General features: G+C 37.0%; 1 protein-coding gene across 3 annotated transcripts in view; it reads left to right on the top strand.

Moving 5' to 3' along the window:
• Window positions 1-14,094, top strand: part of LOC141521285 (glycerol-3-phosphate acyltransferase 1, mitochondrial-like) — a 35,850-nt gene extending 21,756 nt beyond the window's left edge. For 2 of the 3 annotated variants that reach the window (XM_074233714.1, XM_074233712.1), the window contains 3 exons: window positions 8,782-8,912; window positions 9,284-9,406; window positions 12,099-14,094. In XM_074233714.1, the coding sequence (XP_074089815.1) occupies window positions 8,811-8,912; window positions 9,284-9,406; window positions 12,099-12,176 (303 nt within the window). In that variant the 5' untranslated portion in view covers window positions 8,782-8,810 and the 3' untranslated portion in view covers window positions 12,177-14,094. Of the gene's footprint in view, window positions 1-5,872; window positions 6,006-8,781; window positions 8,913-9,283; window positions 9,407-12,098 lie in introns of those variants that run through there. The other variant, XM_074233713.1, reaches the window with a different exon arrangement.
• Window positions 14,095-14,115: the final 21 nt, after the last annotated feature.

The raw sequence follows: 14,115 nt of genomic DNA on the forward strand, positions 1-14,115 counted from the left end.
TCTAGATAACTTGGCCAGAGGAAGAATGGGCAGACTTACTCTTTAAGTCCACTTGTCCTCAGAATGAGCAATTACCATATTTCTCCATGTATAAGACATACCTTAACTTTGGGGCCTGAAATTTGAAAAAATAATGTATTAAATAAAGTTATTGAACTCAGATTTTATTCATCATGAAATCCAAGGACCTTCTGCTCATAACTTTCAGACATTTTTTGGGCAAGTCTGGTGTGTGGACACAAGCTTAGTCCATTCCATTTCATGAACCTGAAACACCAATTGTGTCCTTTGAAATCAGTCACTTCTTTTTCATCATCAATTCTTGCTTCATGCTGAACTGTCTTTGTGGACACAGGAATTCCACTTGCCCTTTGCTCTTCAATCCATAGCTTCAGTTCCCTCTTGAAATCAGGCCATTTGGCTGACTTGCTGCTCATGGCCTTCTTCTGCCAGGGCATTTCCAGTCTCAAATTGTTTTCTTAGTTGGAGGAGGACCAAACTTACACTTTTGCAACCTATATCAACTTTAACTTGAATTCAGCATTGAATGAAAATCTTTTCTGAGCCATTTCTGGGCAGAACATGGCAAAATGTAACCTAATATACCAGTAATAAATGCGAAACAATGACAAATGCAAAGACAAGCTTGAAAAAGTGGGGAAATGCAAGTAAAAAAAACCTACAATGAGCACAAAAAAGAGCGAAAAAGCGAGAAATGCAAGCAAAAAAAAATCTACAACCACTGTATGACTGTATAAGATGCTCCCAGTTTTTAGACCCCAAATTTTTCAGAAAAGGGTGCATCTTATACATGGGGAAATATGGTATAACCCATGGGGGTGGTGGGGGTGGCCAGAGGTACTGGGGAGAGGATTTAGGTCCAACAAAAGGCTTTTCTAACAATCACAAAAGTCAAATACTATCTTTAATTCTTTGGGAGTTAGTGAGCTCTCTTGGATCAGATAGGATGTAGCTAGGACTCACTCTCTGGCTAAGGATTAGACTAGATCACCTCTGATATCCCTTTCAGTTCTATAGCTCTACGATTCTAACTGCTTTAGTTCTAAGAGACAAAGAAAAATTAGACTAAGGTTATTACAATTAGGAATGCAATGGAACTGTGGTTAAAGGAAAACTGGGGAAAGTCTTGGAACAAAATATCACACATACATACAGAATAGAATCTGTCCAATATAATAATTTACTGGAAAAGTTATATTTTATTTCAGACATCCTTCTCTTGGGATCAGAGGTGGGATTTAATTTTCCTTGGTTAAGCAGTTTGGAGTATTTTCTTTCTTCAACCACCTAGATTGTGGGAGGAATAAGGGTATTTTTCTTTAAAATAGTCCAAATTATGAAAATAGGCAGATTCTATTATATGTCAGCACATTCTTTTTGATAAGAATACTTGGTTAGCACTACAGCCAGTCACAGTTTTTTTTTTTTTTTTGGCAAAATACAAGACCCTTTTTATTTCCTTTTACACCACCTCCTTCTAGTGACCATTTACCCTTTGTACTTCTGCCATCATCCTTAATTGTTTTTCTAAAGCAATTTCTTCTAGCTTTCTAAACTGATAGATTTATTTTCAACCAAACATTTACAAACATATACAAACTATAGAAAATGACACTGAGGCATTTTCTATTTCTTTCTATAATTCTTTGGAAATAAATACCAGTCAGAGGGATTCTCTACTGGCTACCAATCTTTCCTGTTTTGGATTTCCTGAATGTCTAGGACTAGAATGGTCATCTGCCACTATCTTTCTAGACAGTCCTTTACTGGGGATTTTCCCTCCCTCTTTTTAAACACATTGTTGAATAGACTCTTCTGCTTAGAATCCTGAATTATAATAAGCTTGAATCATAGACAATGAGATAGGGCTTCTTTCCTGGAGAGAGTATAGACAAAATTAGCCCCAATGATGATGGAGAGTTCACTTTTTTATAGGCTGATTTCAGTTTCTTCTCCTGTAAAGTAAAAGGATTGAACAAATTGTAATAATAATAATAGCTAGTATTTATTTAGTAGTTTTATGTTTGCAAAGTACTTTGCATATTATCTCATTTGATCCTAATAATAACTCTGTGAAGTATCTACTATTATTAGCTTCATTTTATAGATGAAGAAATTGAAGCTGAGATGAGTCAAGTGACTTATCCAAGGTCAAATTCTGAGTTGAGATTTGAACTAAAGTCTTCCTAACTCCCAGTTCAAGTCAAAAAATATTTTTAAAGTACCTACTTTGTGCTGGGTACTGTCATAAGTGCTGCAGATATAAATAAGAAAAGGAAAGACAGTGTCTGCAGTCAAGGAATTTATAAGTATAATGGGGAAGATAGAAGCAAAATGAAGCTGGAGAAAGTGCCCTTGAGGGAACTTGATGATAGTGGAGTTGAATCCAAAGAATGTAGCTGATAGGATTAGGTGAGATGTTTCTAAGGTCCTTGACAGGTTTTTTTTGGTAAGGCAATGGGGTTAAGTGACTTGCCCAAGGTCACATAGCTAGTTAAAGAGTCAGGCTAGATTTGAACTCAGGTCCTCCTGACTCCAGGGTCAGTGCTCTATCTACTATGCCACCTAGCTTCTCCAGTTCCTGCCAGTTCTAACAAGCTATGATTCTGATCTTAGATGAGAAGGTTCTCTATTCTCCATGTTTCCAATCTAGATACAATGGGATTGACATCACATTATTGTTACATAAACTCGTGTATATATATATATTTTTTAGGATTTTGCAAGGCAAATGGGCTTAAGTGGCTTGCCCAAGGCCACACAGCTAGGTAATTATTGTGTCTGAGGATGGATTTGAACTCAGGTACTCCTGACTCCAAAGCCAGTGCTCTATCCTCTGCACCACCTAGCTGCCCCATAAACTCATTTCTTATAGGTGTCCTGCAAAGTCTTTTACTATGATTCAACACATATTAAAACAATGTTATTCCTACTGAGTGAGGCAGTAATGTTTCTTTCCCCTTCCACTCTCCCCCAATTTCACTATTATTTTTTACACAAGCTATAATGGAGTAGAGGGACACTGATCCATTTGGAGATGATTTCGATTCAGAGGGAAATACCTCCCACAAACACTTTATGGGGTAGTAAGAGAAACCCTAACCTAAAGCTGGAGAATTCATTAATGTTGACTGTTTTTCTGGACTCCAGCCTTCTAGGAAGTAATAGTATAAACCAGACTGCTGATTAAGATAAGATAGACTGGGAGGCAAAGTGTAACTCAAGATAATCCTTGGGAGTTTTGGAAGTTCCAGGTCCAAGCAGGATTGCTACAAGGCCAGGAAGAACAGAAAACTTGTATTTGAGCCATGATTTATTTTCCTTGTATCAAGATAAAAAGATATCTTGAGAGGTCATATATCCTGATGATGTTAATCCTTCTTTCTTGAAGAAGACCATGACATCAGGGAGGTGATGCCATAACATGCAAGTGAATTGGGATGCTGTGAAAAAGTCACCAGTCTAATTTTTCTCCTTCAGAGTCTTCTGGGTTCAGTGATCAGATACAGATCAGGAGGACTGGAGTTGGCCCTGCAGGCAGTGGGAAACCTTGGCCTTTTAAAGCTAGCTCTTTTCCAGGCCACAGTTTGACTGAGGCAAGCCTCATTCAGTGATAGGATTAGATGAGAGAGAGAGAGAGAGAGAGAGAGAGAGAGAGAGAGAGAGAGAGAGAGAGAGAGAGAGAGAGAGAGAGAGAGAGATATGAGGAAAAGAGACCAAGAATGACTACTTCCAAGAAAAAAAAGCATTATCTCTAATAGAGTAACATTTATACAGCATTTTATGTGTGTGTTTCAGTCTCTTATTTCATTTACTCTAGACTATATTTATTGTATTGTTTCTGTGCTTTCACTATATAGTAATGAATATTTGTGTATGTGACAGTTTCCCTCTGCTTGATTATAAGCACTGTGAATGCAAGGTTTTTTTCCCTGCTGGTTTAGTATCCTGAGCACCTCTCTTAGACAGATTTAATGGGATTAACTCCCAGATATTAAGGTCAGGGTGCTAATATCATTCTGAATCAACCTAAAAAAAAGTAAGCAGGTGGGGTCGGGTGTAGGAAGGAATAATTATAAGCTGCTATTGGGGTCTATTTAGGGCAATTAGGTGGCACAGTGAATGGAATGCCAGACCTGGCTCCTGGAGACTCTTCTTTCTGAGTTCAAATCTGGCCTCAGACACTTACTAGCTATGTGACCCTTGGAAAACCACTTAACTATTTGTCTCAGTTTCCTTATTTTTAAAATGATTTGGAGAAGAAAATGCCAAGAAAACTCCAAATGAAGTCACAAAAAGTTGAAAGAGACTGAAAAATGACAATGAATCTATTTTTATCAATATCTCTCTGAGAGATATTTTATCCAATGGTAATATCCAACCTATCCCTTACTATCTCTGTACAAAAGACTGTACTAAAAAAAATTGTCTATGAGAACTTTGAATAAATTCAATAGTATTATCTATGATGGCTTAATTTTTATTTCACAACCATCTCACTCCTGAGTGATCTTATGTCTTCAAATACTATATTATCTCAGTTTTCCTCTCATTATAATTCTCTGATCAATCAATGAATCAATAAATCTGGGGGTTTATTTTTTTGGGGGGTTAAGGGGGAAGAGGGTACAAAAAGAGAAAAGAGCTTGCCATCTAATGAATTAGATAATGATATAAAGGTAAATGTTATGGGAACAAACTTTTTAATTTTCCACTAATGCAATTAGGTTAATTTTAAAGTGGACAGGCATACTTCAATCTATAAACCTTCCTTAACCAACACAATTTTATTAAGGAACCAATTTAGGCAAGATGCAAAAAATCCTGTCTTTAGAGAGTTTACACACTATCTTGCTGATAAATAGAAAGTAAAAGTAGAACTATTTGTTTTTGTACAGTTTATAGCTTAATAAAATTTTTTTCCCCTTCCCCTTCCCATCTAGCCAAAATCTCTGACTGTGACTAGAGGTCACACTAATACAACAGAGTCAGGATTTGACCCGTAAATGTAAATTCATATAACTTTATATCATCTTTAAGATTTGCAAAGCACTTAACGTGCGTTACTCCGCAGCGTGCATCTCTGTGAGGTAGAAGTTGTGACTTCCATTTTACAGAAAAGGAAACCAAGGCCCAGAAGGTTTAAATGCCTTGCCACGGGGGGTCCCACAGTTTGTCAGTTGGGCGGCAGATTGGAAGCCAGCTTTTCTTAAAGCCGAGTGTTCTTTCCACGACAATCGGAGTGAATAATAGAGCCTGGGACTGGAGTCAGGATCAAACTCCAGTTGTGTGACCCCAGGTGATTCATTTTACCCTCTTTGCCTCAGTTTCCCCAAATGTAAGATGAGCTGGAGAAGGAAATGGCACACCATTCTGGTATCTTTGCCAGAAAGCCCCAAACGGGGTCATGGAGATTGACACGACTTATTCAAACAGGGACGTTTGGGGCCCCGGCCAAGTGCAGAAGTGCCTGTGCTTGCTGTTCAGTCTCGTCAGGCCTTGCAACGTGGACCAGCTTCTCCCGGAGGCGCACGTGCAGGGGGCGGAGCTTGGGAGCAGCCTCCGTCCAATAGGAGGGCGGCAGAGGAAACACTCCCCCTTTAGCCCCTGCCGCCCTCTCGCTGGCCCCGCCCCCCAGCCCTGCCGCGGCCGCTCGTTCGCCCCGCGCGGGGTCTAGTGACGTCATCCGGGCGCGACGCCGCATCTGGTGCCCCCGCGACTGCGGCGGCCGCTGCGGCTGTGGCCGAGGCTGGAGCGAGAAGGAGCCGGGCGGCGAGCGCGCGGCTGCCGCCGCCAGAGCCAGAGCCGGACCGGGCCGGGCCGGGCCGGCAGCGCAGCGAGGCGAGCCTGCGGGAGGAGCGGCGGCGGCGGCGCCGCGGCGGGTCGCGGAGCCGGGGCTCCTTTGTCCGGGCTGCGGCTGGGGCTCCGGCGGCGGCGACTTGCCTTCCTCCCCGTCTCCGAGCCCGGCTCCCCCCTTGACACGTGTGAGCTGAACCTTGACCCCGGTGGGGGTGGGGGTGTGACCCCCGCGTCCCGGCGCCTTTAATTCATGGCACCCCTAGGCACGTGGGGGATGGGCTGGGTCTTTGCAGAACTCCGCCCCCCCCAAGGGGACCCCAAATTCTGCCCAGATTTCGGTTCTCTTTTGGAAAAGGGCCCCCCATATACCCCCCATATACAGAGGAGTCCTCATCAGAAGAGAAAACTGGGGGGGGGTCCAAATTCCTCTAAGGCCAAGACAGGGAGAGAGAGCCCCAAGGTGTCTTACTGAAAAGGTTGTACTTTTATTTTTTTTTTAACCTCCCTTAGAGGAATTGCAGTGAAACTTCTCCAAGTTCTTCACCTCATTCCCCTGGTGATACAGCATTTTCAGGAAAAAAAAATGTTTGTGGAGGACTTGACTCTCCATGCCCTCTTCCCTAGAATCTAGTGTTGAAATAAGTGTTGAAATAAGTATTAAAGAGTGGTGAGAATTGAAGCCGACTCCTCATGCTGAGGGAGCAGGCACTGCAGGGGTTTTATCTCCTGCGAGTAAATACTTTGTGGTAGAAGTCCACGTGGAATCTTTCTCACCTGAGCCAGTTGTGAAGGTGGGGTCAGGGAGACCTTGCATTCCTCTTGGCTTTTCTTCCTTGTCATCTTCTCCATCACACCTTACAGCTTAGTCCAGTAGAACAAATTCATTTTTTTCTGGCATCGTGTTTCCCCTATATTATAGAAGTAAAATCTAAAAACTGATATACAAATGCTGAACTTTTATTTATAGAGGAACTTTAAAGCCTAATGTACATTTTTATAATGATATCCTTTCTTATTAGATTGTTACATAGTTACTGTTAAGTACTTAAGAACATAACTATTACTGGATTAAGGGCAATGACTGCTAGACTATTTTAGATAATTGCCTCTGTGTAAGCCTTATTAACTAAGTGGCAATGATTACTACTATTACAAACATTACTAAATATTACTATTCATAATTGGAATTTAAAAAATTGATATTGATCTATATTGAAATGACTTATTTAAAAGTATTAGTACAGAACAAATTAGAAAGTTTTTATATTTTATGTGTGCGTTGCTGTAATTCTCTTCTTGCAGTATGTCCTATAAGAAATTATAATGGTAGAACATTTTGAATATAACTGTTTATTGGGAAGAGAGAAAGTGAGTGAACATCTATGCTGTTCAGTTTTTGGGCTATGCATTTTAAGGATATTAACCAGGATGTTGTAAAAATCATGTCATAGAAGGAACTGTAAATAGTTATCCATGAGAATAGAAGAGTTAAGAAACTGTTCAAGATTTGAAGATTTATCATATAAAAAAGAAGAGACTCCTATTTAGCTCCAAAGAATAAAATTAGGAACATTGGGTAGATGTTTCAGAAAGGCAAATTTCTGCTAATACAAGAAAAAATTTCCTTGCAATTTCCACTGTATGAAACTGAAATGGCTTGCCTCACTTGTGAGCTTCTCATTGTAAGTCTTCCAATGAAGTCTGTGTGAAGTTGGGAATGTTGTAGAGGTCATTTATGAATCATTGGCCTTGGAGGTTCTTTTCTTCCCCCTTTGTGAAATCTGTGAAGTTAAACTTGAGATGTTTTTAAAACTATTGTATTTTTGCCTCAGGAAATTAAACTAATATGGTTATTTTATTTCTAAATTATTATCTGTGTTCTCCCCAGATAGCCATCTCAACAAAGAATAGGGAGGTAGGTAAGTTTTCTTATTTCTTCTTCAGGGCTTGGTCTTTATGATCACAACCTTCAGTTTCAAAGTAGTATCAATTAGTAACAACAGTTTCATAGTAGTATCAATTAGTAACAACAATCAAGTAGTAACAATTAGCATTGTTATATCTGGTTCGGTAGATTTTGAGAGATGTATTAGCACACTGACTGTTTTAGTTATTGTAACAACTAAATCAGTGCTTATAGACAACTAGACGGTAATTTTCAAGCTTTCTTGAGTTCCCTTATCAGGTTCTTTAGAATTTTTTTTCCACAATAACTGATGAATAATCTTTGAAGAAGTGAAGGGGGTTGTAATCTGTATTAGAGAAATCATGATTCCTTAAAGTAATGTAAGATTTGCTTATTGAAATTCAGTGTCCTTAACATACAAGTTTTTTCCTTTAAAGGAAACATTGATTCATGTAAGTAGTAAAAGGAAATATTTTTACGCTTTTCCAGAAACGAATATTTATATAGTCAACTGAATATAGAAAAGTTAAGATTACTCCAGATGGTAAATTTTTTTCATCCTTTTTTATGTGTGCTAATTATACATAGGACATTATTTTTTGTTACAATAAACTATAAATCTCTTGACTCATTAATGTACTTGAGACCATATATGCATATTGATACATATTCATAGATACCTATATATACACATATACATACAAATACTCATACATCATATATAATCCTATAGAAATGAACCCTTTTCCAAAAGAGAAAGATTTAGAGCTGGAAATAGCCTTGACCACCAATCCAATTATCCTTTCCTTTTGTTTTGCAGATTTGTCCTAGAGAGTTTATAACTTGCCCAAGGTCACAGGGGAAAATAGAGAGAGAACCCAGGCCATCCAATTCTAAATCCAGATCTCTTTTCATCATACCAGCTTGTTTCCCTCAAAGCTGTCAGTGTGTCCTGTTAAACTACCATTTTAGAAAACCCTTCAGCAAATTTTGACAAGTCGGTATTTTATAAAGATATTGGAAATATTTCATTTGTACATAATTTTATTTTATAGCACATGGTTTGGGATTTTAAGTTGGTGTCATGGATGAGTCTGCCCTCTCCCTTGGTACGATAGATGTTTCTTACCTGTCAAATTCTTCAGAATACAATGTCAATAGATGCAAACACTCAGGTGAAGAATGGGTAAGATTAAACTTTATTTCTATGCCATTCTCCCCCCTCCCCTGGCAGCATAAGATTAATTTCAATGATAATTCAGTAAATAACAACCTTGCAAAAACTGAAATGAAAATGAGTTATTGCTGAAGAGCAAAATTATTATATTGTTGAGTAGCAGTGCTGTTTAACTTTAATAAATTAAAAATTTGTGCTTATGTCAAAGTAAATGAATGTATAGGGTGCTTAATCCTTTTTATGTTTGATAACCGAATCTTAGAATTCAAAGGGATATAGGTGTGTGTGTGTGTGTGTGTGTGTGTGTGTGTGTGTGTGTGTAGTTTTTTTTTTGTTTTTTTTTTTTGCTTTTTATACCCTTTTCTCTTAATTTTTACTAGGGAGATTGTGGTTCCCGACCCACTGTCTTCCGATCAGCAACTCTAAAGTGGAAAGAGACCTTAATGAGCAGGAAGAGGCCATTTGTGGGAAGATGTTGCTATGTGTGTACTCCCCAGAGTTGGGTAAGCCTTTCAATGATAAGAAATTGAGAAAGATATTTTATGTTACAGTTGGTAAATTTTATATATCAGGGTCTTAATATTTTTGATTCACTTTTATTAGTCTTTATAATCCACACTTTTGATGCCCAATATGTTAAATGGTGTTTTCTCTGCTCCCCCCCCATCTTTTATAGTACAGGTGTGACTCTAAGGAATAGTAAATATAACTTTTCAGGGTGCCTTTCGTATAAAAGAGCTTCAGGGGGCAAAGGAGAAAAACAATTTGACATTGAACATTATTAAACATTGTAGCAAGAAAAATTGTAGGGGTAGGACAGAACAGAAATGACTGCAAAGGGCAAACAGTGTTTCCAATGGCTGCTTTGCTGTACTTCTTTTAAGGCCTCCACTCCCAGGGAATGTGTGATGATTTTTGCTGTTAGAATGGGGGTAGGGTGGGAGCAGGACTTAGTACTGGGAAATCTCAGAGTTTTAGGATAGATATTTGTATGTCAAGATGAAGACTAAAAAATAAAAATAGCAAAAAGGAAAATCTGTTCAGAGTCTCTGTAAGAGACAAGAGCCATGTGTACAATTGTGTGTTTCTGGGATAGTATTATAGAGGGATCAGTTGGAGGAAAATGTAGAAATGTGTCAGAATAAGGAATTCTGAAACTAATGCAACAGTGTTCCAAGTTTGTGGAAAAAGCCTCTTAAGACATTTAGCTTCAAATGTTAAGCTTCTTTGTCCCTGGATACTTATTGAGAAGGAAAATGCTACCATTCATGCCTTACTGTCTGTATGAATAGATCACTATGCTGATTGTGAGTTTTCTACTTAATGTTCATTTGGCAGCAAAAGAAGTTAAAAATGTTACAAAAAGGAAAGGCTTTATAGCCATGGAAGAAGGTTGTATGTGCCATTCAAGCTTCTCCTGAAAAAAGCTTAGCAATCCTCAAGAATGTTCCATACTGAAGCCCTTGTGTTCCTTTGAAACCCAAGAGTGTCTCAAGCACACAAATTAGCTAGGATTTAGGAAAGATGACAGGGAAATTTTGTTAATAGGGAGCAATCCTTACCTATTAGAGCAAGTTGGGAAGCCAGAATTTCTTTTGGAGGTACTCTAATAAGCTTTTTTAGTTATTGGCACTCTCTTTTTTTTTTGTGCAAGGCAATGGTAAAAGAATAGGAAATGCCCTCAAGTAATAGGGGCGTGTGTATGTGTGTGTGTGTGTACACCCACATACACATATGCAAAGGAGATGTCCAATGAAACTATCATGCGATCTTTGCTGATAAATCAGTTTCAGCTGGGAGGATCAAAGAAGGTTGATATTTGAAGGGAGGGAAGGATTTCAACAGGTAGTGATGGGTGGAAAATTCATTCTAGGCATTGAGGATCATGTGAGTAGAGCTAAGAGGGACAAGAAAAGACAGGATAGGATGAGAAATTGTAAAGGGCTCAATTTTGCTGGAATGTAAAGTATATGAAATGTGGAAGAAATGGGAGAGAATTTTAACTAGCTTCACCAGTGATAGTTTACATTTTCCCTACTGAGAAAAAAATTATTTTAAAATCTCCCCACAGAAAAAAAGGGATGTTTTACTATACTTTTTCTCATTTAAATTGATAGCCTGAACATGGGATTTATAAATGTCAATCCTTAATATCCAGTCCATCTTAAGTACCCTCTTGATGTCCTTGTGCCAGTACCTTAGACTCTATAGTATCTTCTTTCTTTTATCCTCTTACTTTAGTGTGTAATTCCCTTTTCCTTTAAAAAACTTTAACTTTCCAAGAAGTCAAAGGTCAATTTAAGTTAATGACAGAGGAACAGCATAGTTTAATGGTGAGAGCCAGGACTTTGAGACACTGTTCACTTACTATGAAAATTTAGGCAAATCTCTCTCTTTTTTTAATTGATTTTTTTATTTTTCCAATTATATGTAATGAAAGTTTTTCAACATTTATCCACATGCATATGCATATTTTTAAGTTACATAATTTCCTTTCACCCTTCCCCCCCCCCATGGTGAACAGTCCGGTGATTATTATACATACACATTTATGTTTAACATGTTTACAGATTAGTCATTTTTGGTATGAGGAATTAGGATTAAGGGAAAAGAAAGAAAACCAGGAGATAGGAAAGAAATATATAAAAGAAATTTTTAAAAAGTGAATGTAGTGTTCATTCATATTCTGAAGGGTTTTTAGTTTTTTATTTTGTTTTTCTTCCTCTGATTGGGGATAGTATTATCCATACATGGTCTCTTAGGGTTGTCCTAGCTCTCTGAACTCCTGAGAAGAGCTGTATCCATCAAGGTTGATCAACTTATAATGTTGTTGATGTGAATGATATTCTCTTGGCTCTGCTCCCTTTGCTTAGCATCAGTTTCTGCAATTCTGACAAATTCATGGTTTCTTATAGAACAGTAGTATTCCATAACATTCATATACTATAACTTATTGAGTCATTCTCCAATTGAAGGGCATCTTAGGCAAATTTCCTAACTTCTCACAGTCTCAGTTTCCTTGTTTGCAAAATAAGAATGTCTAAAAGTATTTTATTCTTTGAAAAGAAAAACCTCCTGTTAATAAGAAATAGTGCTCTTTTGACCTATAACCTTGAATTTCATATTTTTGTTGTCATGACAAATGACTTTCTAAAATTTTTATGGGGGTGGGTTGTCTCAATTTTTCTTTCATAGGACAAGTTTTTCAACCCAAGTATCCCTTCCTTAGGACTTCGGAATGTTATCTATATCAATGAAACTCACACAAGGTAAAGTGGCATTTTAAGAAAATACCTGTAATTGTATTTGTTTCAGACTTATTTGAGCTATCAGAATAACCAGTTGCCAAACTTTAGTTAATTATTATTTTCTGGCAGTTAATAAGAATGAGGGGGCTTCTGGCAGGAGAAACTTTTGGGAAAAAACTAATTACTTAAGGGACCAATTGTTATCCTGTTGTAATTATTAAGTGTACCATATAATGACAGACAATACTTTTCTTTCAAAAATGTGTTAGTTTTTTTTTTCCCTTCAGGGAAGTTTGATATTTTATTTTGTTTTTTTGTTCTAAGATGAATATTTTGTACTTAAAGATATAGGTTATTTTAATTTGTTTAAATTTTAATGGAATACAAAGTGACAATCTATCATTTGAATAAGATAACTCTTAGAATGATTGCTACCAATTTCAAGGCAAATGGGAACTTGCATATGGACTTAAGGAAATGAATCAAAATGTTGAGTAAGAAGAAAGGACTTTTGTTAACACAAAACATGAGTGAGAGTATAAGAATATAGGACTTAGGGAAAAATTACTATTAATTTTTTTAACTTTAACTTGGGATGAGAGTAAATAGTTGGTAAAATATGCTGAAAAATGGTTGAAATTCTTTGAAAGCAAGGGAAGAAACAAGCATTTTTTTTATGTGGTTCCTGTGTACTAGACACCTTGTAGATATTACCTCATTTGGTCTTTAACCTTGTAAGGAAGTGTTATTATTAGCACCCCCCCCCCCCATTATAGTTGAGGCAGCTGAGTCACACAGGTATTAAGTGACTTGCTAGGATGTTTGGGGTTGAATTTGAACTCAAGTCTTCCTGGCTCCAGGCCTAGACTTCTATTCCCTGCACTATCTTTCTGCCTCTGAAAAACTGATATGAAGTCATGGTGCTAAATCACTTTCTATAGTAGTTTTCATTCAAAGGAAAAATGGGTACTTGTTTAGCTACCCATGATAATTTAATCCTAACCTTAAAGATATAAAACTGAATCAGTATTTTGTCAGGAAATTTTATTTTTCTTCTTAGAAAAGAAAAAAATATATGTGCATACATGCACATATGTAGATGCATATGCGCATGTATATACACAGAGATCTTCTGTTGATTTTTAATAGAAGTAATTAAGATTGAGTTCCCAAGAAAAAGGAATCTCACTTATTTGTGTTGCAAGCATATACTGATATTTGGACATTTTATTTATTTATAATACTGCATAAGTTGTGTAATTACATGCAGATGGAGCTGCCTAAGAAATAGAATCATAAAACCATTGTATTAAGAAATATCCCAGGTATTTAGCTGCTAGTGGGCATCAGCTGCCTAAATATATTGCTTAACACTTGGCTAGATAGCAACTTTTTCTGTGTAATGTCTAGACAAAGCCTAAAATAAACCATAACAACTTTATTTTTTTTTTTATTAGGTAACCTGACAGATTTTTCCCTTTCACCCCTTTGGAATTTATTTGTCTAGGGATTTCATAGAATCTGACTGTATTTTGTACCTTGTAATAATATTCCATTAGTAATATTGAGAGAATATTTTGTATTTTTGTAATGTCTACTTTTCAGAGGCTTGAAATGATGTTAGAAAGAAAGAGAAGAAAGTGAAAAAATTTTAGGAAGGCATGATGGAGAAAATAAAAAGGTTTATTTTCATAGAATTGAGGTTTTTTGGGGGTATGTTTTACCACATCTTTTAGTATTAATTTATTAATAATGAGGAAAATAGTAACTATTGTCAATGTTAATTGTTATGAAGATTAACAGAATGTACAATTGACAGTTTGGAAACATAAAGACAAGATTCTAGACCACACTGCTCATGTTATAGCTTTGAATGATTATGAATTCAGTCAGACTTATTTAAAAGCAGGTGCCTAGTTTTTTTTTTCTATATAGATGATTGAAATAGCAAAGATCATTGGAAA

The sequence above is a fragment of the Macrotis lagotis genome, chromosome 4 (assembly GCF_037893015.1).
Source record: "Macrotis lagotis isolate mMagLag1 chromosome 4, bilby.v1.9.chrom.fasta, whole genome shotgun sequence".
Taxonomy (NCBI): domain Eukaryota; kingdom Metazoa; phylum Chordata; class Mammalia; order Peramelemorphia; family Peramelidae; genus Macrotis; species Macrotis lagotis.